General features: G+C 41.9%; 1 protein-coding gene across 1 annotated transcript; it reads left to right on the forward strand.

Annotated features, from left to right (window-relative positions):
* LOC149457780 (claudin-10-like) lies at positions 1–23,346 on the forward strand. Its single transcript, XM_089683102.1, has 5 exons — positions 1–234; positions 16,842–17,003; positions 20,299–20,380; positions 20,466–20,573; positions 22,854–23,346. The coding sequence occupies exons 1-5, from the start codon at positions 15–17 to the stop codon at positions 22,978–22,980; spliced, it is 699 nt and encodes a 232-aa protein (XP_089539228.1). The 5' UTR covers positions 1–14; the 3' UTR covers positions 22,981–23,346.
* The last annotated feature ends 1,901 nt before the right edge of the window (positions 23,347–25,247 follow it).

Genomic DNA, 25,247 nt, shown 5'->3' on the forward strand with positions numbered 1-25,247 from the left:
TCTCGTGTGTCACCATGCCACATATGGCAACTGAAATTATAGCATTTGCGCTCTCAGTGTCAGGATGGGTATTGGTAAGCTCTACTTTACCAACTGACTACTGGAAGGTCTCTAGTATTGATGGCACTGTTATCACCACTGCAACCTTTTGGTCCAACCTCTGGAAAACGTGTGTTACCGACTCAACTGGAGTCTCTAACTGTAAGGACTTCCCTTCTATGCTGGCCTTGGAAGGTAAGAACCAAAGACCTTTTGGCTGGGGCTTGTGTAAAGCTTAGCTGGGATTGCTTGAGTTAACAGTGAATTAGAAAAACATGTGGCAATGCATGTCAGTGAGATTATTTACTTTAACGTAGCATACAGACTTAAAGTCATAGGTAGCTGCATTATGTGTTCAAGTCCAAATAAAACTCATGATGATGATGATAGTGTAGAAGCACCCTGAACTCATTTGATGACTTTGCCAAGGCAAATAGATAAACAGTTCTAAGTTCATATTTAAAGAGGTTTTCATCTTCATATGGGGCTATGTCTGAGCATAGAGTTAATTTCAATCTACAGTATGTCCCTTAGCACTCCAAGGTCCTGACATATTTACTCCTTCTGCCTGAGCGTTGGAACTTTCCACCAAACAACTCCTACAATAAGCAGTGGAAGCCCAAGCACTGGAGCTAAAACTATATTTTGGGGCTGTAGAATGACAGTAAAGACAAAGCACACAGCTGAATGACATTTATAGCATCCACCATTTTAAAAGTTACTAAATAGAATTTAAATCTAAAAAGGTTTTCTATTCAAATAGAATATCTTACAGTACCTATACAATATAAGGACATGTAGCAAGTAACTATCTGATAAGTTTGAAGCATTGTCTCAGTCTCTTCTACAATATTGTTCAAAAAGCTCTAGGATATGTGGCCAAATATGAAGTTTGATCACAAACGCTGTGAACCAAATATAAACCTTCACTAATCCTATAAAATTCATCATCTAACACTGTACTAGTAAACATATCTAACATTGAATTGATAACATTTTGTCAAAGTGGTTTTCCCATATAGAAAACGTAAACTCATAGAGGGCTCCATCCTAAACTGATTTTTTTTTTGTTTTTCATTTCTTTGTTACTTTAGTTTCTCTTTTTCTCTCTGTTGATTTTTTTGGACCTAATCCAGTCTCCTACTTTTTTTTCTGGCCTCAGTGCTACTGTTCTTTGACATACAGTATTTCTATCTGCTGTGTATGGGGAGTGTATGATTTCTTTTTATCTGGAGCTTTCCCTCTTCTATTCTTCATTGCTGCATTCCCTTTTGTCCTCAATGCTGCCCACCCTTGTCCTCTGTGCTGAATTCCTTCTTGCCATCAGTGCCGCATTCCCCCTTGTCCTCAATTCTGAATTCCTCCTTGTCCTCAGTCTTGCACCCCCTTGTCCTTAGTGCTGCATTCCCTCTTGTTCTCAGTTATCTTTTTTTTCATGTCCCCAATGCTTCATGCTTCCATGTCCTCAGTACTGCATTCCTCTTTTTTCTCCGTGTTGCATTCCACCATGGCCTCAGTGCTTCACTTCCCTTGTCCTCAGGGCTGCATTTCCCCTTTCCTCAGTCATGCATGTCCATTTTGTCTTCAATTCTGTAATCCTCTTTGTCCTCTCTGCTGCATTCCACATTATTTTCAGTGATACATTCCCCCTTGTCCCCTGTACTGTAGTCCACCTTATCCCCAGTGCTGCATTCTCCTTGTCCCCAGTGCTGCTTTCCTTCTTGCCCTCGGTGCTGCATTTCTCCTTGTCCCCAGTGCTGCTTTCCTTCTTGCCCTCGGTGCTGCATTTCTCCTTGTCCCCAGTGCTGCATTTCTCCTTGCCCTCAATGCTTCCTTCCTTCTTGACCTTAGTGCTGCATTTCTCCTTGTCCCCAGTGCCGCTTTCCTTCTTATCCTCAGTGCTGCATTTCTCCTTATCCTCAGTGCTGCTTTCTTTCTTGTCCTCAGTGCTGCATTTCTCCTTGTCTTCAGTGCTGCATTTCTCCTTGTCCTCAGTGCTGCCTTACTACTTGTCCTTAATGCTCCATTTCTCCTTGTCCCAAGTGCTGCATTTCTTCTTATCCTCAGTACTGCATGTCCCTTTTATCCTCATTACTACATTTCTTCTTGCCTTGCTACATTCCCTTTGTTCTCAGTTCTACATTCATCCATATCCTCAGTGTTACATTCCCTCTTGTATTCAGTGCCAGTGCTGCAATCTCTCTTGTCCTCACTGCAGCCCCCCCACACACACACTTTTCCTTGGTGTTACATTCCCTCTTGTCCTCAGTGCAGCCCCCCTTGTCCTCACTGCAGCCCCCCCCACACACAAACTGTTCCTTGGTGTTACATTCCCTCTTGTCCTCGGTGCTCTTTTTTCTTGTACTCAGTGTTGCCTTACTTCTTCACCCCACTGCTGCATTCCCCCTTATGCTCAGTGTGTTGATTACAATCTCAGATCCCACCTTGTGCAGAGATCTTCTTGCTGTGGGACAACAATCTAAACACCTGAAGCATGACCTTCACTGAAGCAGTTTAATTGAGAGGTTAACCCTATACAAGCACACATACTGCAGTTGCCTCTGCATGTTTTATTGGAAATGCACACTTTTCACAGCATCTGCTGTTGCAATTCTGACCTTTAGAAAATGTCTGTAACACTTGCTGCTACACCCAGACCGTAATGTAACTGAGTTTTAAACTGCAGTAGTCCTTCAAGAAGGCTAAATTCCTTCATTTTTATTTAGAGCTTTGAGAAATGCTTTGTTATTTTTGTTAGAGCATTCAGAGATTCATCTTAATGATTTTTAAAGCTAAAGTTTAAGTTGCTTTTTTGGGGGGGATACGGCACCATACATATTAGTTATGTGTTACAGTGTGTATCCCATTACCTGCAGGCTGCTGCTTCTTCTAAAAGTCTTCTATGTTGTGTCTCCTCACAGTTATTGGATACACCCCTGAACAGTCGTTTTAAGCCCCATGGGCAGAGTGAAACATGTCAGAAGTGTGTAGTCAGGAGGAGCTTAGGCTGAAGCTGTATCTCCACCTTTCTGTATAGTAGCTGGGCTACACTCCCACAATGCACCGTGTTCTGTGAATTGGTGGTGGAATGGTTTCCATTATCTGCTCCACCGTACATTCACAGAATGCGAAGCATTGTGGGAGTGTAGTAATACACGTCCTCTAAATGGCAGAGAAGGGTGAAGGGGGCAGGCAAGCAGTGAAACATTTCTCTATAGCAGCAGCTGCAGTTAAGACTCACAGGAGCCCTGTGCAGTCTCTAACAGGAGCAGCAGCCTGAAGGTAATGAAATTATTATTATTATACAGGATTTATATAGCGCCAACAGTTTGCTCAGCGCTTTACAATATAATGGGAGACAATACAGCAACAATACAGTTCAATATAAGAGGGATAGGAGGGCCCTGCTCCTCGGAGCTTACAATCTAGGAGATACACACCATTACACACCATTATATATAACTACAATATAATATGTATGTTGCTGCATTTCAAAAAACCTTTGGCTTTAAAAAACATTTGAATGAAAATATTGAAATATATTTACAGAAACAATATTACAAAATACACAATAGCAGTACCAGTAAAATAAGAGGGATTGAAAGTGAAAAATACTTAAGTAAAGTTTCACTTGGCCCTTGGTTCCATGCACTGTGATATTGTCATGTACCTTGGTTGGAGGTTGAGTTGACGAGAGGGCTTCCTTTGCAGCTCTGGTCCAAGAACCCCTAAATGTGGTGACAGAGGTACAAGGCTCAAAGAAGCATGGGTGTCGGTAGCTTGGTAGCAGGTGACTGCCACAGTCAGGGATGTAGTCAAGGTGAGCCAGGGTCATACATGGCGAGACAGCAGTGCAGTCAGGAGGCAGGCTGAGGTCAGTACCAGGGAAGCAGGCAGAGAAAGGTCCAGTAGCAGGCTAAGGTCAGCACCAGGGAAGCAGGCAGAGAATAGTCAGAGGCAAGCCAAGGTAAGTATCCAGAATCCACAGAGCAAGATCAGGAACAAGCCTTGTCAGCAACGGAAGATCATTCAGCATTCAGCAAAAGCAGGAATGCAGGAACACAGACCATGGGGAAGCTGAAGAACATCCAGCGATTGGCACACAGCAGGAACTCCTTTAAATGGGTAGCTTGGCGCCAATGGGCATGGATGTGTGTGCCGGCACACAGAAATGCGCCTGCACATCAGCGCACTCTGGATACTATTCTAAGCTTGTCTGTGTGCATGAGCATTTGCACGGAAATGAGCATTAGCTGCATGAGAATGAGCATTAGCTGTATTAGTTTCCTGACAGATATGTTTTCCCAATTAAAGGGTTCTATGAGTGTGTTGATAGGCCTGCTGGATTATTTTTTTATGTTTAGTGTTCACACCCTTAATGCCAACTATTCTAAATACATCTACGTATCCAGGTTGAACAATCCAACATAAATGTACCAATATATTATAGAATATGTTATAGAATTAAATTATGATTTGTTAGACATCAAATATGATAAAGATATAATAATCTCTCTCCTAGATGGTTGTATATGTCCCATCTGCCTACTAGACTTTGTAATTCAGGCACATTTGGTAACTGATTGGAATCTTCCAGTACATTAGTGTAACAAATTTTTAATAAAGTTAACTCAATTATAGCAGCGATTATAGTTTATGAACAGTTTGGCTCTGGCAGTTTAAAAAAAAGAAAAAAACAGACTCAGGTTGTGTACTGTTTAAACCATTCTCCAAACTTGATTTTCAGCATCTAATGAGAGGGTCTAAAGCAGAAGTATAATCTGCAATGCTTACCACTGCTCCAATGGCCCGACATCCTCATGGTCCCTCGTCAAACCTGGCATCTTCTCCTGGCTTCTTCTGAGTGCTGGTCTTTGCCCTTCTGGATTGATCGCCACTCAGTTCTACATTCTTGTTTGTCCTCAGTGCTCAATTTCTTCTTGTCCTCTAATTTTCCCCAGTGTTTTGTCCTCGATGCTACATTCCTCACTATTCCTTAGTGCTGTATACCTCTGTACTCATTGCAGTGTCCCTCCTTGTCATAAGTGTTACATCCCCCCTTGTCCTCAGTGCTGCATTTCTCCTTGTCCTCAGTAATGTCTTTTGCCTTTGTCTTCAGTAATGCTTTTTGCCCTTGTCTTCAGTGATGCTTTTTGCTCTCTTTTTCTCTGCATTCATTGCAACTTTCCTTGTTAGACCACTTCTCCAGAAATCTCCTTGCCTCCACCTATGTGTCACATTTTCCTAATCTCAGGCAATCACACTGCCTGTGTGTGACATCTACATTACTCTCTATTCCCTAGCACCATTTGTCCAATACAGAGAAGATAATATATCACCTGGAGCCCACTGATGTGGATATTTGTGGTCCATGAAATATTTTTGCAGTATTACATATAAGGAATAAAGGAGCTTCTTGATGACGCGATTTGTGAAATGTATTGAGGCCCAGCCGTTTGTTGCCACTTCCACTCTTCCAAATCAACAAACAATATCTCAGGGACTTATAATGGTATATTCTAAACAAACCATCTCCATATAGTACTACAATGCATAAAATTGCCTCCACCCGTCAAGTGTACCGTGCTTCAGGTGCAAGCAGCCCTCCTTAAATACCCTCATGACGCCAGTCTGAAACCGACTGGTGTCATAATGGGCGGTGACGTTATGTGTGTGCCTCCGTCGTGCATGCGCACTGGCGCATGAGGGTTCCATATGACAGGTCCATATCCCATGTCCCCCAAGACACCCAGTTGAACCGGAAGGGAACCCAACCATACAGGCATGCCCCACTACTGGAGTCACCTAAAAGGAACCCATCACATCATACATCCGCCCACGAGACCGGCCATCCAGAACCATACAGTTTTGATATATACAAAATATGCTTTACATCTCGATAACGTACAATCAATTACAAAACTATATTGTATATAGTGAACTCTTGCAAAATATGGTGCACAAATATAAAGATGACATAATCTCGCAAAGGGAACAAGGTTACAGATGTTGAGAAAGAGGAAGGAAACAGAGGGAAAAAAAACAAGCTAGGACCTCCATCCCATCCTTTATAAAAAGGGTTTAAAACTAATTACATCATTGAGTCCTGGGGGTGACGTAGCTCTCAAAGCATGAATACAATGCATCTCGCGTTGAAGAATTGTTTTGTCAAAGTTACCCCCCCCCCCTTGGAATCCTCCAGAATACAATCTAAAGCTAGAAATTTCACAACAGTGGTGGCCCAAGCATGTTGTAATCCTACATCATGGCATCCTATTGGGGTAGAAAATAAATTATTATTGATGTAATGGATGTGGTCCCTAATTCTACACCAGAAGGGATGTTTAGTTTTGCCCACAAAGAAAGCACCAAACTCACTAAACATGAATTATACCACACCAATAGTTTGGCAACCCACATGTGTGACAGTGAGTGTAATTGTCCAATGGGCAAATACATAGTACGATACTCAAAAATCCATCTACAGAAATCACAGGATTCACATTTCCATGTCCCCCTCTGTCCATCCTCCTCTACCTCCCTCCTCTCATCATTTTGACAATGGCTTCTAGTCAGTCTGTTCCTAAGTGATTTAGACCATCTGAATGTTATATCCCCAATGTATTTACTTAAAATTGGATCATTAGTGAGGAGATACCAGTGTTTCTGCAATATGTACCGTGTGCAAGGGTTTTGTTGTGTGCATGTAATAATAACTCTTACCAAATTGACCTCTGCGGTCCTTGGTCTTTTGAATAGGGCCTGTTGTCTAGTTTGATCTAGTGCCCTCCTTTCTTTAAGATAGTATTTGAGTACCCCTTAACTAGGAGTATTTCTCTAAGGAGATAAAATATATACAAGTATATTGGTATAAGTATACATGTGTTACATTCTACAGTTTTTTTTACATCTACTCAATCTTATCCTGAAGAAGCGGATAAAGTTTATGATTAGAGATGAGCGAATTATTCAAAAATTCGATTCGGCTGATTCGCCGAATTTGCGGAAGAAATTCGATTTGATGCGAATTTATTCGCTGCGAATTTAACTTATTAAAAGGGTTTCTAGGCTTCAGAGAGCCTTTATATTAGTGCAGAACACTGTACCTTTAATTTAAATGCCCTTGGAGTCTGCTGGGGAAGAGAAATAATACTGTCAGTCAGTATGACATGCAGATGAGTGCCGTCGATCTTAGAATCACCGCACACTTCACTCATTTGGGCAGTCACGGGGCACGACGAAGAAGAAGAAGAAGAAGAAGAAGAAGAATGAGAAGAAGAAGAAGAAGAAGAAGAAGAAGAAGAAGAATGAAAAGAAGAAGAAGAAGAAGAAGAAGAAGAATGAAAAGAAGAAGAAGAAGAAGAAGAAGAATGAAAAGAAGAAGAAGAATGAAAAGAAGAAGAAGAAGAATGAAAAGAAGAAGAAGAAGAAGAAGAAGAATGAAAAGAAGAAGAAGAAGAAGAAGAATGAAAAGAAGAAGAAGAAGAATGAAAAGAAGAAGAAGAAGAAGAATGAAAAGAAGAAGAATGAAAAGAAGAAGAATTCCAGTACAGCAAAAAGTGTATCTGCAGAGAGCTCCGCTATTTCTGACAGTTCTCTGACAGTTCCTTCACATTTACAGCGGTTGAAACATTGTATCTATTTGTTTCCGAATAAAAACATCTGTATCCTAAATGGAAACAAATAGATACAATGTTTCAACCGCTGTAAATGTGAAGGAACTGTCAGAGAACTGTCAGAAATAGCGGAGCTCTCTGCAGGGACACTTTTTGCCGGCTGTAGAAGGGATGAAAATCGGCCGATCGGGAAAAATTCGATTCGCGCATCCGAAGTTTGCTAATATTCGGATTCGGTGCGAATCGAATTTTTCCTAATATTCGAAACGAATTCCACTTCGCCAAGTTCGATTCGCTCATCTCTATTTATGATATATATGAGTATGGAGATGCTGGTGATATCTTTACCAATGTTTATCATATTTATGATCACTAATTTTACACTTTGATGTGATTGTGGCATGAAATAATGGTATGTGTAGTCCAGCACTCCTTCTCATGGTTGGATATTGTGTTATTACAAATGTATTTAATGAGATGGTGTTGTACTGATTTTAACATATTTTCTTTAATATTAAATACTTGGAAATAAAAATTGTGATTTTATAAGTTGCCTCATGTTGTGCCGATAAAGTCTGCTTTTTCTGAGGGGCATCTTTGTTCCTAAGCCATTTGTATTAATTTTTGGATATGGCATGGTGAAGGTTCATATAAATGCTTTTTAATAACAAATAAATTGGAAAATAATATTTATTCTTTAGAAAATAATTTATACATCTAGTAAAAATGAAATAGAGCTATGCCCTTTTGTACCAGCCCCACCCCTTCTTGTGTCTTGTTATTATTTTAATAAAAACTTCTACAAGAATACGCTATTGTAGACAGAACGAGATCTGCTTTTTATGCTGAATTGATTTTTTACTGTATAGGCCCCAAATCAAAAGAAGTAGAGATTGTTTCATGTTTCTTATATTAAGAGCCTACCGACTGCTCTCAAAATCTGTTGCACCTCCTTCTGCCTATAGTTCTTTTGTTGACTTTGGCCACTAATGCTCAGAAGTGGACAGAAGAGAAAAAAAAAAATAAAGAACAAGTTTTATCTTGGCGTTGGCCCATAAGTGTCATCATGTTTGTTACATCCCTAATCTTCAGAGCCATCTGCTGAATTTGTTGTGCAGGCATAAACAGAATGCTTCTTTATTTGTTGAAATAAACATTCTAAAAATTGCTATACAATATAAGAGCTAATACAAATTAATTTCAGGCTGAATGACACACATAATTAGGCAAATAAGATAAATGTTATTCCCATGGATTGTTTCAATGTACTGTAGAAGATTCTTGTGATTTTTCCAGCGTCCACACTAAATGTTTGTTTAATGGAGGCTCGGAAGTAAGTGAGTCATTTAATTGGTCTGTTAATTTCTAACTCCAGCAAACATTTCTGTTTGTTTTATCTTTCTACTGTTTGAACCTCCTCCTTACTACTGAGCACATAGCCCTTTACAGGACAGAATGACCAATAGACCGAAAATTCAATTTGATTTATAAGAAGAGCAATGAAATCTACAAACACATCTACCTGATACAAAAATTCACCAAGGGCCCTGATGTAGAGAGTGAATTCTCATGCTCACAGTTATCTCTTCTCTATGTATTATACTTCTCTGCACCATTTGTACACTGAACTATTTCTGCTACCTTAGATCTAGCCAACAAGGCACCTGTGGACCATTTTGCACATCTTGGCAGTATCTGGCAGGGGATTGATGTCTCTCATTACAATTCATCATATGTTATCTTGGAATCTCAGGATTAGTCGCCATGTCCAACTGTTTTTTATTTTATTATTCTTTATGTATGTTGTCACAGAACATTCAGAGACATACAGATATGCCTGTATGAGTTTACGGTGATATATTCTCATTGCCATTCAAAGACTGACAAAGAATACAAAGCTAGTATATATCAACTTGGCAAAAGCCAAGTTATCTTCATAAAAAGTGGTGGGAAATCTGGAGGAAGGGGTAGTGGCTTCATATTGGTCCCCGACCAAATACTAAGGAAAACAGAGAATGGTTCTCTAATACAAAGAGTGTTTATTAGAACAGTTGGGGTTAACCTTGAAACTACTGGGCTTAGAAGGGAGAAGTGAGGGGGGATGGGAATGATAGGGTCTTTTTGACCGTGCTGAGGGGGAACGGCCAGAAGAGTGATAGTTTTTATTTTTAAAGGGTTGTCTAATTTTGAATCAATTTTTCTATTTATAATACTGTATATGTTTTAAGCTGCAAATCCTTTAGCTAATAATATTATATAGTTGTAGCGCTACCCCTGAAGGAGACACTTGGTAATTTGGGTTCTCTGTTCTGAGCCTCGTCTCCAATAACAACCTCAGCCCCTCTGACACACCTGGTTGGTTGAAAATTTCTGCAAGCACTGAGAAGAACACAAGTGTAGATACCTTTAATTTAGTTGTGAATTAGCACTAGGAAATAGACACAAGATTGTTTAGTGGTAAATGAATATGAATAAATGAATAATGAACAAATAGTGGTTTGAGCATAAATGAACACACAGACAGACAGTATAACCACTATGCTAAAGTAAATTAAAAGAGAGTTCTATTCCACTAGACAGGAATCATAACATAAATCAGCAAAGTTAGCTATAAACAGTGCATACAGGAATTAACTGCAATATGAATAATAATACTAATACTAGTCTAGATTATCAGGGGATCTGTGAGCTGATCCTGTACTGATCGGCGCAGAGCAGACACATGTAGCTCCCTCCTAGGGAAGCTAGGGGGAGATAATTGATTATTTTTTAGTTAGAGGCTGAGTAGCAGCCTTGGCTGAATTAGAGGGGGTTAACTCAGGTCAGGGCTGAGAGGTCAGTTCCTTGACACTTACCCTGCTCTAGAATCTTGGAGAAGATTCTAGAAGCTGCTGGCGGGTCGGTGAGGGGCTGGCCTGCACACTTGGAGGACCTTGGTCAATCCCCAAGCAGGAGGCTTGACATGGGGCCAGGACAACCTTAAAATATGCTGAGACCTGCTCAGCAAGAGAGAGAGTTCAGGTGGAAGATAGAGTGAGAAGGTTGAGGTGCAGCAGCCTGGGAGGGGGCCCAGTAGGGAAGGGGCTCACCTCTAGGCAGTGGCGCTGGAAAGAGAGGAAAGCTCAGCACCTCACCAGCCCCCAGAGCGAGGACCACCTGTGCAGCAGGGAAGGAGGGGCCCAGCAGAAGGCCTGGAAGCAGTCCCCCAGCTCATAGGCAGAGGACTGAGTGAGTAGACCTACACCCCCTGGGCCCATGAAGGGGAAAAAAGCACTCTGGTGGGGAACTGGATTAGCTCCTTGCCCAGGACTGTTCACCTTAGAGTGGCAAGCACTGGATCCCCTACCCAGTAATTCCTTCAGACAGCTGGATAGAGGAGGATTATCTGGGGTCTGGGGTGGTACATCAGGAGAGGCTGAAGAGCTCTCCAAGAAGATAATTTGCTGTGCACATAGTTCTAGGAAGTTGTCCTTGCCGTTCCCTTGGGCATCCCATACACCCCTTACCCCATCCAAGTTATAAATCCCTTAATAAAATCACAAAACCAAGCTCAAGGACAGATTACTGTTTCCTGGATGTAAGAATGCATGTTCCTGGCTGTGCAGGACCCAAATCTCTAGCAACTCTTAAGTGGGTAGTGCTGCACACAGGCAGATACCCATCAGCTCTATGGGTGACTGGGTGTAAACAGACTACGCTTACATCAGGCTACTTCCAAAATGGAAAAGGAAGCAGCCCTTTGCCTTTTTTAGTAGACCTGATCGGACCCAGAGGTAGGCAGGTGTCAATGGACACAAGCTTGCTTACACCTGCCTGTCCATAGGGTTCTATGGATCTTCCAATTAGGTCCACCTGAAAAACTGACAGGCAGACCTGATTGGAACGGTCATATGAAAGGGGCCTTATTCTCCAAAAAAAAAACATTCATACACATCTACTACTTAATGTTCTTGTAATCCATTTTTCATGAAAAATGTCTTACTGTGTTTTCCTGCCTCCTTGTAATGTCATTAAGGAGCTCACAAAATATACACAGTCTCCCAGCATGCCATCAGAGCCTGTCTCTCTGGGATAGGCTAGGGTTGTATTAATATTCATGCTGCCATCCTCATAGCTCTACACCTATCATCCAGAATCTTCTCAAGCTCTCTGGATGCAGAGGAAGCTATTTGACTGGCAGCAGCTGAACACATTTAGCAGACCTGACTAGCAGAATGCAGCTTCACTTAGTACAGTGAGCAAACTATGCTTTTACCTAACAAACAATTATGGCATGGGGGCCCCCCCCAAAATCCATACCAAACCCTTGTCCGAGCATGCAGTCCGGCAGGTCAGGAAAGGGGGGGACCAAGTGAGCACCCCCCCTCCTGAAGTATACCAGACCAGATGCCCTCAACATAGAGGGGAGTGCTCTGGGGCAGGGGGGGCTCCGCCCAAAGCACCTTGGGGACAAGGGCCTCTTCTCCACAACCGTGGCCAGTGGTTGTGGGGATCTGTGGGTGGGGGGCTTATTGGAATCTGGAAGCTCCCTTTAACAAGAGGGCCCCCAGATCCTGTCCCCCATGTGAAAGAGTATGGGGTAAATGGTACCACTACTCATTCACAAAAAAAAAGCATAGTGTAAAAAATGACAGTAGACAGTCTTTGACTTCCACTCTCGATGCTGGCTCCCACATCTGACAGCTGCGCTGGGATGACAGTTCTTAATTACTGTCATTACATCACAAGGATGTGGGGTTACCCCTGCTCCCTTGTGACGTCATCATGCACTGTGATTGGCCAAAGCATTGCACCTGCATTGCTTTGGCCAATCACAATCCACTGTCAGGGCACAGTGCAATGTGGGGCGCGGCAGGGAAATATCCCGCCAAACGCCTTTACCATTCATGTGTTCATCGAACACATGAACAGCTAAAGTTCCAGTCAAACTAACGTTCAACTCGAACATAAAGCCCATCACTAATAGCCACCCACTAACACAAAGTCAGATCACAGCAGCAAAAAAAGGAAAAGGGAACGGATTAATGAAAAGAGAGCAAAATAAATGGTATTGCCACCAAAGGTTACTACCAGGCATTGCAATGATCTTTTTGTGTGTTTTTTTAAAGGAAACCTTCACTTTCTTAAATAAATGTTTTTAACTTAAATAATTGTTGCATGCACCATTTTGTAACCTTATTAAAAATTATGTTTCTATTTTAACATATAGGCATTTATTATTCACTAAAACAAGTATGTGAACCTATAATGATTTCCTAAAAGGAGAAAATGTAAATAATTTACTAACGTGAGAAGCAATGTCAGTGCAGTGTAGTAAAGTAAATTACAGTTCACAACAAACATTCAATTATGTGAGAAGGTCTGTTTATCTTAATTTTCCTGCACGTAATTGGACGTTATAAGTAAATGCAAGCTCCTTTAATGTCACTTTATTACAAAATCCTGTTTGATATATTTTTTAAAAATTGTCAGCTACAATATGTGGTAAATAATCAGTACAATAAAACCTTTAACTGATTCTTATTTAATTGATCCTTAAAACAGGCAAATAATGCATGGGATTGAGAACATGGCATTCATCATGCTTTTGTGAATTGGTGATATTATCAATGGTAATACTTACTATGCTTTAGTGTATCATGGGCCCTCTAACGTTTTTCTCCTGGAAATGACCTTGATTGATCAACTTCACTGTTTTTTTTTAAACCTCCCTGGCGGTATTCCCGAGTGTAGCTCGGGGTAAAGTTTCAGTACCACAAGCGGTAACTCCCAGCTACACTCAGGCTTACCATGCGGCGCTGCTCCATGATCCCTCGATCACTTACCTTGTCCTGCGCTCCCGCGATGTCCCTCCTGCAGTGTCCCCGGCAATGTCCTCTGGTGGATGCCGGCATCTGTCTTCTGGGTTCCGTCCCCTGCGAGCATCGGGACATACGGGGACGGAACTGGCGGGAAATTTGAAAATGACAAAAAGTGACATTCACTAAATACACTAAAATCACATAGTAAAACATTACTGTATCAAACCATTTCACATACATTTTATCCCGAGTGCTTTGTCCTGTGCCCTGCCTGCATTTTTACTGTTCTTTCTGCCTGGAAACTGAGAAATGTCTATGGTGTCCAGAAAGCGTCCCTTTATGTCAAAATCGGTTTTAGACCAGCTAGAGAACAGTGATAGTAGATCAGAACCACTTGCAGAATTGAGCGATAATGATTCGTGGGGAAATTCGTCATCAGACACTGAAAACGATTTTGCAACTTTGCTCAGTGATGTGCGAACTTGGCGCTATATTTCAAACGTCGGTGTTTTTGGTTTGATTATATTATTGAATTAAATGTATTATTATATTATTATTTGTTATGATTATTTATTAAACTATAATTTATGATTTCGTGTTTCAAATTTTAACATATCCAGGATGTTTACTAGACTCTTGTTCGGACAGATTTCAGTGATTTATTCCTAAAAAATTACAGGCCCACAATTAAAAAAAAAATACATATTTCCATGCAAAAAAATGTACCGCTTTGAGCACAGAAATACTGACATAATCAGACCGCTAGGGAGGTTAATTAACATGATTAAAGGCAAGCTGTAATTTTATATAAAACTGAACAGAAACATTGAAGGTGCAATAACAGCAATCTTTTTTAAATCAGTTCCAGCAAAAGGACTCTCCCCCTACAGGGCAGATCCTTGGACTACATAGTTAATGGTAGATCTAGAAAAGATTATACAATGAGATTGTATAGTGTATGGTCATCTTTAGTCCGGGGGGGGGGGCATGTGAGACTCCTGTTTAGAGACTGCTGCTCTTATATAGAGATCAGTGGTCTTTATGTGCAGACTGCTGCCCAGAGACGAGGATATTGTAAAGAAAATTTAAAAAAAGTAGGATATGTACAAAGAGTACTCTTAGGCCTCTCAAACTGTCCCCCCCCCCAAAAAAAGCAAATGGATTTGCAATGAATCGCTTTTAAGAAGCGACTTCATTTGTGCTTGGCTCGTGGTTCAGGGGTGATAAAAAATATTTAATATGTAAAAATAATGTATAAGCAGATTAAGCAAACATGACATGATGGGACTGTAGTGCACTGCTTCCTTCTAAGACAGAATCAAAACTGTCAACAATAATTAACATGAATGCAATTACTTAAGCGGTACAGTACCTCTGGAAATGATAAAACCCAAGAATAAAAATGTAATATGTTGCAGCTTACAGTTCTTAGACTTGGTGGCTGCATGTTTTTTTTTTTTTTCAGTCTAAGAGCATTTTCAGCAAAGACAGAAAATACCTGTTGATCTTGGCAGAAATGCCATGTCCTTGTCCTTTTGAGCTGCACCGAAGAATATCTTCCTTTGTAGATATTTTCTGTAAACTACCAGTTGTCCTAACCTCCATATAATGGAGATGAAGAGATAAGGACATACACTATATATTGCCAAAAGTATTGGGACACCCCTCATTGGATTCAGGTGTTTCAATGACCTCCATGGTCACAGGTGTATACAATCAAGCACCTAGGCATGCAGACTGCTTCTACAAACATTTGTGAAAGAATGGGCCGCACTCAGGAGCTCAGTGAATTCAAGCGTGGTCCCGTGATAAGTTGCCACCAGTGCAATAAGTCCATCTGTGAAAACTCCTTGTTACTAAATGCTCCGCGGTCAACTGTTAGTGGTATTATAACAAAGTGGAAGCAACTGGGAACAACAGCAACTCAGCCACGAAGTGGTAGGCCACGTAAAATGATAGAGCGGGGTCAGCACATGCTGTAGCGCACAGTGCACAGAAGTCACCAACTGTCTGCAGAGTCAATAGCTAAAGACCTCCAAACTTTGTGTGGGCTTCAGATTAGCACAACAACAGTGTGTAGAGAGCTTCATGGAATGGGTTTCCATGGCCGAGCAGCTGCATCCAAACCTTACATCACCAAGTGCAATGCAAAGCATCGGATGCAGTGGTGTAAAGCACGCCACCACTGGACTCTAGAGCAGTGGAAACGTGTTCTCTGGAGTGATGAATCACGCTTCTCTGTCTGGCAATCCAATGGATGTTTTTGGTGGAGGGAGGATTATGGTGTGGGGCTGTTTTTCAGGGGTTGGGCTTGGCCCCTTAGTTCCAGTTTAGGGAACTCTTAAGGTGTCAGCATACCAAGACATTTTGGACAATTTCATGCTCCCAACTTTGTGGGAACAGTTTGGGGATGGTCCTTTCCTGTTCCAACATGTCTGCAAACCAGTGCACAAAGCAAGCTCCATAAAGACATGGATGAGTGAGTTTGGGGTGGAGGAACTTGACTGGCCTGCAAAGAGTCCTGACCTGAACACAATAGAACACCTTTGGGATGAATTAGAGTGGAGACTGTGAGCCAGGCCTTCTCGTCCGACATCAGTGCCTTATCTCACAAGTGCACTTCTGGAAGAATGGTCAAACATTCCCATAGACACACTCCTAAACCTTGTGGACAGCCTTCCTAGAAGAGTTGAAGCTGTTATACCTGCAAAGGGTGGGCCAACTCAATATTGAACCCTACAGACTAAGACTGGGATGCCATTAAAGTTCATGTGCGTGTAAAGGCAGGCATCCCAATACTTTTGGCAGTATAGTGTATTTGTCCATATCAGGAGAGCACCTAGGGTGACAACAATGGCTCCCTCCATGGATGCAGTGGAGGAGTGACGTGGCATTCCCGGGTCAGGAAGTGTGTTATTTGTAGAGTTATTTGCAAAGTTATCAGGTGAAAATAAAGCAAAAGAAGCTTAAAAAAAAAAGAAAACAAAAACAGCCACCACTGCAAGCACTAGTAATCTGCAATACATTACATTTTTTGCTTTATGCATACAGTATATACACAAATGTGTTGGTTAGTGTGAATTAATTTCTGTGTAAACTGTTCCTCCTTTTTATGTATTCTTGCTGACTTTAAAGAAAACTTGGCTGGTACACCCAAACTGCCTGTTTTTATCTACAATAGCATTTCCTTGAAGCTGCAAAGGTGTGTATGTTAAATATCTCTTTGAATAACTGGTGGTTTCACATAGAGAACATATTTGTATAATTGTTATTCTTGGCTACATTGTATATGATTGTATCATGGCAGAGATACGGAAATAATAATTAGGAAATTTGTGGTTAGCCTTGTCAAAATAATATATTTACATTATTATTTTTTCCTTAGGGTATATACAAGCCTGTCGTGGTTTGATGATAGCAGCAGTCATTCTGGGATTTTTTGGTTCGATTTTTGCACTTGTTGGGATGAAATGCACCAAAATTGGAGGCTCAGAAAACACCAAAGGAAAAATCACCTTCTTCTCTGGACTGCTCTACGTACTCAGTGGTGAGCTATGTACTTTGTAAAGCCTGTGGTCACCAGGGCTCATTTTAAAACCAGCATTTTGTTTTGGATAGTGTGGGAAGATTTACTTTGCTACAGGCACAAACTGACCACACTGATAGCAAAAGATCCAACCAATCCTGTATCACACTCCTAAAGCGTGTAAGGTATTATCTGCCCAGCTTTCAAGCTTTTCATTCTATGGTGAAGGAAGGAAAAAGGAATGAGGATCAGGGTAAAACTGCCCTCTATTGCTTATCAAGGGAAGAGGAATGACAAGTTTACTCACCTTTTGCTACTCCCATCCCCCCACCCACCTATCAGTAGCTGTCAAAATTTGGTGAAACCTACAGTGGTGAAATGTCCAGCATGCCCTCTTATATCTTTTGTCACATTAATACATTGCTAGAGTGGAGCATTGCTGATCTAAGTCATCTTGCTTTTTGAAAATGCCTAAGGCTCCATGCACACTAGCATTTTTTTGAGTTTCAGCATCTAGGAGCAGAAAAAAAATTGTTTTTGTAGAGTTTTTTTGGAGCGTCTTTCCAGCAGAAAAAAGTTAAACACTCCTAAGTGCTGCTACTAAACGCTACAAAAACACTCCTAACAGCTTTTTTCTACATGTACTGTAAAAATGCAAATAAAACACTAATGCTCCTGAATGCCACAAAAACATTACTAAAAAAGGCTATTACCAGCATTTTTTATCCAGCATTTTTTGAGCTTACAAAAAACACTAGAGTGCACGGAGCCTTAAAGCGACTGTAAAGCCTCACCTTGTAAAACAACTCATTCAATTTAAAATAGAAATGAAAGGCAAAACATAAGAAAACATTATGAGCACTTTTTACCCTCTTTATAAGTGAGCACATAAGCTCTGTTCCTAGCTGCAAAAGGGCTGGGGAAGGAGAAACAGCATCACATTGATCTTGCCAGTGAATGGCTGTGTGTGTTTGTGTGTGTGTGTGTGTGTGTGTGGGCTGTTGGGTGTCAGGACAAGTCTGATCCTTGGATGAGAACACACTGATTTCCCATCAAAGCTAGAGAACTGGGAACAGGGATTTCACACAAAGGAAGCAATACAAAGAGAACAGGATACTTTCTTTTATACAAGTACATGGTATAGCAAGCACATATAGTATTATAAATATGAAATATTGGGTTTATATATTCTTTAAAAGCTAAGTTCACCTGAAAAATGAAAAGGTGAACTAATTCCAAATATCCTGGCCACCCCTCCAGACCCCACTGCTCATGACCCCAGTGATGCCCTGTGCTGCCAGTGTAGTGGTCTGACGTATAAGAATGCAAGACATAGGTGGATGCAGCATTGCTCTGATGCTCTATCTGTCCCTTCTTCACAGCTTCTAAGACTGAGAACTGAAAGGTCAAATGCTGCTGATCACTCAGTTCTCGGTCTTCAGTGAACATAGAGATAGCGACTGTCAGTCACTGGCTCTCTGCTTTGCCCCGCCAGTGTTCACTGGAGCACTGGGCTGGGAAGGTGTTGAGAGCAGCTGGCATCTCCCCCCTCCCCTACTGTATCTATACTTGCCTGTTATTTTGATCTTTTTTCATTTTTCCCCAGCTCAGGTAGATATACCCGAGCCGGAGGTGACAACTTGTGAACAGACAATCTGATTCAGAGAATCAGATTGCCTGGGCAACAAGCTCCTTCTCCACCTACATCAAATGCGCGGCTCTGGGGTGAGCTCTTTGTTCTCTAGCAAGGCACTGCACAGGAAAGGAGCGAGCCATGCCTGCTAGACCCTGGTGTCTGGAGGAAGGAAATCTGCAGCTGGTGTGAAGAGATCACAGCACCAGCTGTAGCAGCCGGCCGCCTGGTGCCCTGACCACAATGGGTATAGAAAGGTGAGGGCAGTGTGTGAGGGTCAGGGAGCGGATGCATGGCTTCCTGCATGTATGTGGTGTGGAGAGGTGGTGGCATGCAGGAAGCAGAGGGGGAAGCTGGGTGCCGTGACACCCCCAGTTGACTGTTGCAGCAAAGTTCATTTGCAGGAGCCCCGGAGGATGATCAGGATGCAGCGTTCATCTTGGTGTCAGAGACCTCAAAGACAAGATCTGCAGTGCTGCATTGCTCCAGCCATTGCCCAACCAGCCTGGAACACAGCTTTTTCCAGAAGAAATTGTGGTGTGACACTGGAACTTAGAGTCAGCCTATCTACTCTGCACTTAGTCCCTAGTAGCACCTAATATAATTCACTACCAGAAGTGGTCATCAGATGCCTAGTCTGCTTCTAGCATATGCTGGTTATTGAGCCCTGAGCTAAAACTAGCTATAGAATCCCAGACCAGAAGGGACAGGGTTAAACAAAAAATGTAATGTATGGCAGCTTATCAATCATTAGATGTGGTGGCTGCATTATTTTTCCTTTTTTTACCTCTGCTTTCACCTGGTCATCTGACCAGTAACACACCTCCTGTATTAGTGTGCCTCCACTCTGGATGAATGAACACAGATTTGGACAGCAGCATTGTAAATCTAGGTGGAGGGGATGTTAGATGTGCTAGTGGATTTAGATACACTAACAAACTAAAGCCAAACTCCAGCTAACACTTTATAAGCAGTTCTAGCAAACATTTTTTTCTTCGTTTTGGGATAAAGGTTTTAAATGGATAAATAAAGAATGATCTTTGTAAGCAGCCTTGTCACTGCAAGAGACCTTGTTCTTTTGTAAAACAACACACTTACTGGCTGAATCTCTAGATGAAAATGAAAGAAAGAGAAACTAATACAGCTATCACATCTAAGAATTGGTGAGCTGCTATTTTGCAAATGTTTGCTTTTGGGTTTAATACCTATTTAAGTAAAATAACAGGAGTTGCATGAAAACTATAATGCAATCAACAAGTGAATCTACTAATATACTAGAAGGTGACCACTGCACACATATAGTAGCACAGACCTAGCTGTCTGGCACTGTGCTTGTGAAATAATATCAATAAGACAGAGATATCTCCATCACAAGGATTCAGGACAATAAGTTAAGGCCGCTACAGTTAAACATTAAAAACACATGAACAATGGCCTAATAGTCTCTGCTTCTGCCTTGAATAAAATACAACAGCATCTCCTTTGTGTGGACATGTGGTCTCCAGAAAAAGCTCTCTTTCTCCACCTATTTCATCCCTCTGGGGTTTTCAACCCAGCCACCATGGAGAGGAAGTGATGTACGTAAATAACTGTAGGCATTGAGTAGCAGAGCCACTTACAAATACAGACAGTAGAGGGCAGCAGATCCTTAAAATGTGAACCCCATGCCTTCCATTTTTCCAGGTCTGTGTGCCATGACAGGAATCTCCCTTTATGCTCACAAGATAACCTCTGAGTTCTTTGATCCATTCTTTGTGGAGCAGAAGTAAGTACATGAACTGTCAGATTCATTTTACCAATCTTATAGTGGAAGAAAATTGTTGTTTGAATACTGTAATTCCTGTACATAGGTATGAACTAGGAGCTGCACTGTTTATCGGATGGGGAGGATCGTCAATCAGCATCATTGGAGGTTCTATTCTCTGTTTGTCTTTGAAAGAAAGCATCAAGGCGGCCAGGTATCAGAGTATTTCCTTTATCTGAGCATGTGAACTCCTCACTCACTAAACTCATATGGCCTTGTATCAAGTATTTTCTTTGTTAGAATATTGCTGTTCTCGCTAAATTCTGATCAGTTTGTCCTTATCCTGTATTATAAACACATATCCTAACACATTAAGGAGTACTATGGTTATTGTTTTTTAAATTGTATCTAATTCCCCAGGGGAAAATGCATATAGCACTTGGTCTTGTGCTGATTGGTGGCCCTGGGGAATACCTCAATGAGGAAAGCTCTGCAGGTTCCAAAGTGGGCCCAAGGTGTCATCTTGTGAGTCAACTCCCTGCGCACAAAGCTAACAATGTCTCGATGACTCCAGGCTGGCATACCACAAGGCCCCCCAGTTGTTCCCTTTGAGTGGAAACTCCCCAGACACACATTCTAATACTGGCTGTCACCCCCCCCCGTCCCCCGTCCCCTTTTAAAGCCCATTTTCTGCATGCCAGCAGTCTTGCGAAGGGACTGTTCCTGATGTCTTCATGCCCACAGACCAGCTCTGGATGTGAAGACAGCAGGAACAGTCCACCGCTGGATGTGGGGAGTGCCATTTTCTGCACACCAGCAGTCTTGCAAAGAAACTGTTCCTAACATCTTCATGCCCACAGACCAGCTCTGGATGTGAAGACAAAAGGAACAGTCCACCACTGGATGTGGGGAGCGTCATTTTCCAGAGGATCAGGCAAGTATAGCTTTTCCTTGTGCCCCTGGACAAAGCAGTCAGTTAAAATAAAAAGTTTGCAGAGTTTTGCTTAAAATAAAAGACACTTTTTTTGGCATGATCAGTCATATTTTCAATGCCAAAACTTCACAATTTCTGCCAGAATATGCAAACTTTTGAGCACAACTGTAGATGGACAGCTGCTGGAGACTGTGCTGTCCCTTGTGATCATATACCCTCCACCTCTCCACCCTTCTCCTCACCCCCACTATCTCCGCCCGCATCACTCACCTCCTAAACGACATCTCAGACTGGATGTCGCTCCATTTCCTCAAGCTTAACCTCTCCAAAACCGAACTCCTCGTCTTTCCCCCTGCCCAAACCCCCCCCCCCCCATCCTACCAATCACCACCACCAACACCACTATCATTCCTGCCCCGCAAGCCAAAGTCCTTGGCGTCATTCTTGACTCAAACCTCTCCTTCCTCCCTCATGTCAAATCACTTGCAAACACCTGCAGGCTCCATCTCCGCAATATTGCCAAGATACGTGCCTTCCTCACCCCAGACACCACCAAACTTCTTGTACACTCCCTCATCATCTCACGCCTTGACTACTGCAACTCTCTTCTCACTGGCCTACCCAAGCGCAGGCTCTCCCCGCTCCGGACCATCCTGAACTCAGCGGCCAGACTCATCCACCTCACCACCCGCTCCACCTCTGCCACCCCCCTCTGCCTCCCCCCTCTGCCTCTCCCTCCACTGGCTCCCGATTGCCCAACGCATCAAATTTAAACTTCTAACCCTGACCTACAAAGCCGTTCATAACACTGCCCCTGACTACCTCACCAACCTGATCCCCAAGTACCACCCTACCTGTACCCTTCGCTCCTCACAGGACCTCCTTCTATCCTGCTCCCTGGTCTCCTCCTCCCATGCACGACTGCAGGACTTCTCCAGGTCCTCCCCTATCCTCTAGAACTCACTGCCCCAATCCATCCGACTGTCGCCTTCCCTCCCCACATTCAGGCGCTCCCTCAAAACCCATCTCTTCAGGGAAGCCTACCCCACCCTCACCTAACGGCCATTCTCCCTCATTCCTCCCACCACTTCATCCCCCTCAGCCACTTCATTCCCCTCAGCCACTTCCTATTGTTCCACTACCCCCTCCCTCCTAGATTGTAAGCTTGAAAGAGTAGGGCCCTCTTACCCCTCGTACGCTGTCTGTTTTTGTTGTACTGTGCCATGTATTGTCCCCCCTATTGTACAGCACTGAGCAAACCCTTTGGCGCTATATAAACTCGATGCAATAATAATAATAATAATATACCCAATTGGAAGTTCATAGACCTGGAGCCAGCTGTTTGGAAACATGATGACTGTAAGTGCTTGAGCAAACATTTAAAGAAATACCTTACTGGGCAACATATATTTCATCTGGATTCATTACTGAAAAAAAAAAAAAGTTTCAGACTTTTAAACTACTTTATGTTTAGTGATGTTATGTACTGTGTATTTATCATTTACTTGTGTATTATTTGTTTATGGAAGTGCCATTTAGTAATACATATTTATATTACAGAATTACTTATTCCTACAATGGAGTGACATCTGTAAGGTCAGCGCGCACAAACCTCCAAGACCGCAACAACAGCCACAACACACAGAGGGGATTGCCTAAACAATTTGACAAGAATGCCTATGTGTAATTGACTATGGTGGTTTAGAAGCCATTCTGGCTACATTTGTACCCTGCATATCCAACTTAACATCCAGAAGAAGAAAAAAAAAAAAAGACATTGCTCCCACATGTGATGGAGTCACTATTCCAGCCTCCTCTCCCAAAATGATACAGACTGACAAGTGCAGACGTGAATTTGAAGATCACTCTGTCTGGGGTTCGTGTGTCTAATCATATTTTCAGTACAGGCCCTGTCCCTTATCTTAAACCTAACACAAGAATGTGGTATTGAGGACGGCCTGCAACATTCTTTAAACATGAGCTGCTCTTATTTTACAGTGTAATCAAAAGGCCACAGAGGAAGAAATAAAATATATTGTGCTGTTTTGCAGAAGGTCTTGTCATTACTCTATGCAGTTCCAGCCAGGGGCGGACTGACAACTCATGGGGCCCCTGGGCAATAGGGGATCATGGGGCCCGTGTCCTTGCCCAAACTCAAAAAAGCCTATGAAAAAGGTACCAGGGGCATCTCATGGGGCCCCTTAATGACCCAGGGCCCTAGGGCAGTGCCCGAATTTCCAAATGGTCAGTCCGCCCCTGGTTCCAGCGCACAGCACTAACAATTTGAGGCTGCTATATTTAAAATGAAATGTCCAGTGACCACCAGTTCAGAAATATATAAAACACACAAAGCTTATACAATAAAAAGCATGGGGCAATACAGTTGTGTAAAGTGTAGAAACTTTAGACAACCAATCAAGTTTCAGTTTTCTGAATTCAGATCAACAAAGGATGCTTTCTATTTATTTGCTATTGGTACCCATGAGAAGATGAAATGAAAAATCCATGCAGGCTACCTTAGCTGAATTGTCTTGCAAAAAAATTCAATCCTTTGAGTGCCTGGCCAGAACAAGTAGAGAAGGATATCTGATTTTATTTGCCTTTCTTGATCTGTGATACTTGTTTGTGGTTAATGTCACAGAAGTTACTGAACCCAGTGGTCCAGTAGCCAGACAGATATGAGTTCTCAGCAACGGCAGCCATCATATCTGTCATGTAAAAAAATATTAAAAAAAAGTAGCCAATACTATTCTCATTGTTGTCAACCAAGCCCTGATGAAGGGGCACCCCCAAAAAAAATTGTCTACCGTTGTCTACCGTTAAAGGGAAAAGCGTAGTTTGACCTGGTATTTTGGGTCAAACTTGTAGGTGAGCGCAATAGTGTGTCAGAGGTGGATGAGCACTAAGGGGTGACACAGGAGCACCGTACATGTGTATACAGTAGCGTGATCACACATACTCACCTGGAGTACAGCGGATTTAAAAGGACGGTTCACCATTATTTTGAAATGATAATTTTGGGACACTTATTGATGGTATATTTGGTATATGATGCACAGGAGATATACCGCACAAGCACATGTGAAGATATTGGAGTGTTAAAGGGACAGTTCAGTATTTATATTTGATATTTGTGTACACTATTCATTTTTGCACTGATATATGCAGTTCTATGGGTATTCATTTGTATGTGTTGATATATTTGATCTAACACGTTATTGTCACTAAGCACAATTTTTGTTTTCACTATTTGTTTATGCATGTTGGATATTAGTAGCACTGTATTTGAGTTTATAGTGCTGAGCTGCATTTTTTTTTTTGATTGACAGTAAAAGGAGGATTAGAAAAGACAGGATTAAATAGCCTTTCTACACAATGCAAGGGAGTAACCAGGTTCCACAGGGAGCATAACAAGCATGCTTTACTGCATATACAGACTGATTTTACTGTTGTGGGTTTAGTAACACATTAAACTTTGTTTGTATTCAATTTTATAAAAATGTGCCTATTACACAGCAGAGGGCAAGAGATAAGACATGTTGTAACATTAAGCAGTTACTCTGGTAAGTTCCTATAAAGTAAACCCATCATGATCTATGTGGGGTGCCATTGCCATCTCTGTCTGAAGATTCTCTTTCTGGATTCAGTACTACAGACCTGAAACAAGCATGCTTGAAATGTAAGTCACAATTAGATATCTCTAGACTTGTGGGTCAACAACCAAGAAAGTAGCCAAAACCATTTAAAAAACCAAATTGTTGGCAAAACAGCTAAGCAATTAGTATTCTAGGAAGGTGGGGTCAATAATAGTAGCCCATACTACACATTTGTCTCATTGGTGTGGATGTGTTAGGAAGGAGTTCTCCCTGGCTGCTCTATTCAAGGAGAGTACCTAGGTCTGTTTGTCCCTTCAAAATCTAAGGGTTGTGACTGTGGCCACAAAAGAAAGGTCTC

Source organism: Staurois parvus, unplaced genomic scaffold (assembly GCF_062004578.1).
Source record: "Staurois parvus isolate SC_StPar_1 unplaced genomic scaffold, SC_StPar_1.0 ptg000303l, whole genome shotgun sequence".
NCBI lineage: Eukaryota > Metazoa > Chordata > Amphibia > Anura > Ranidae > Staurois > Staurois parvus.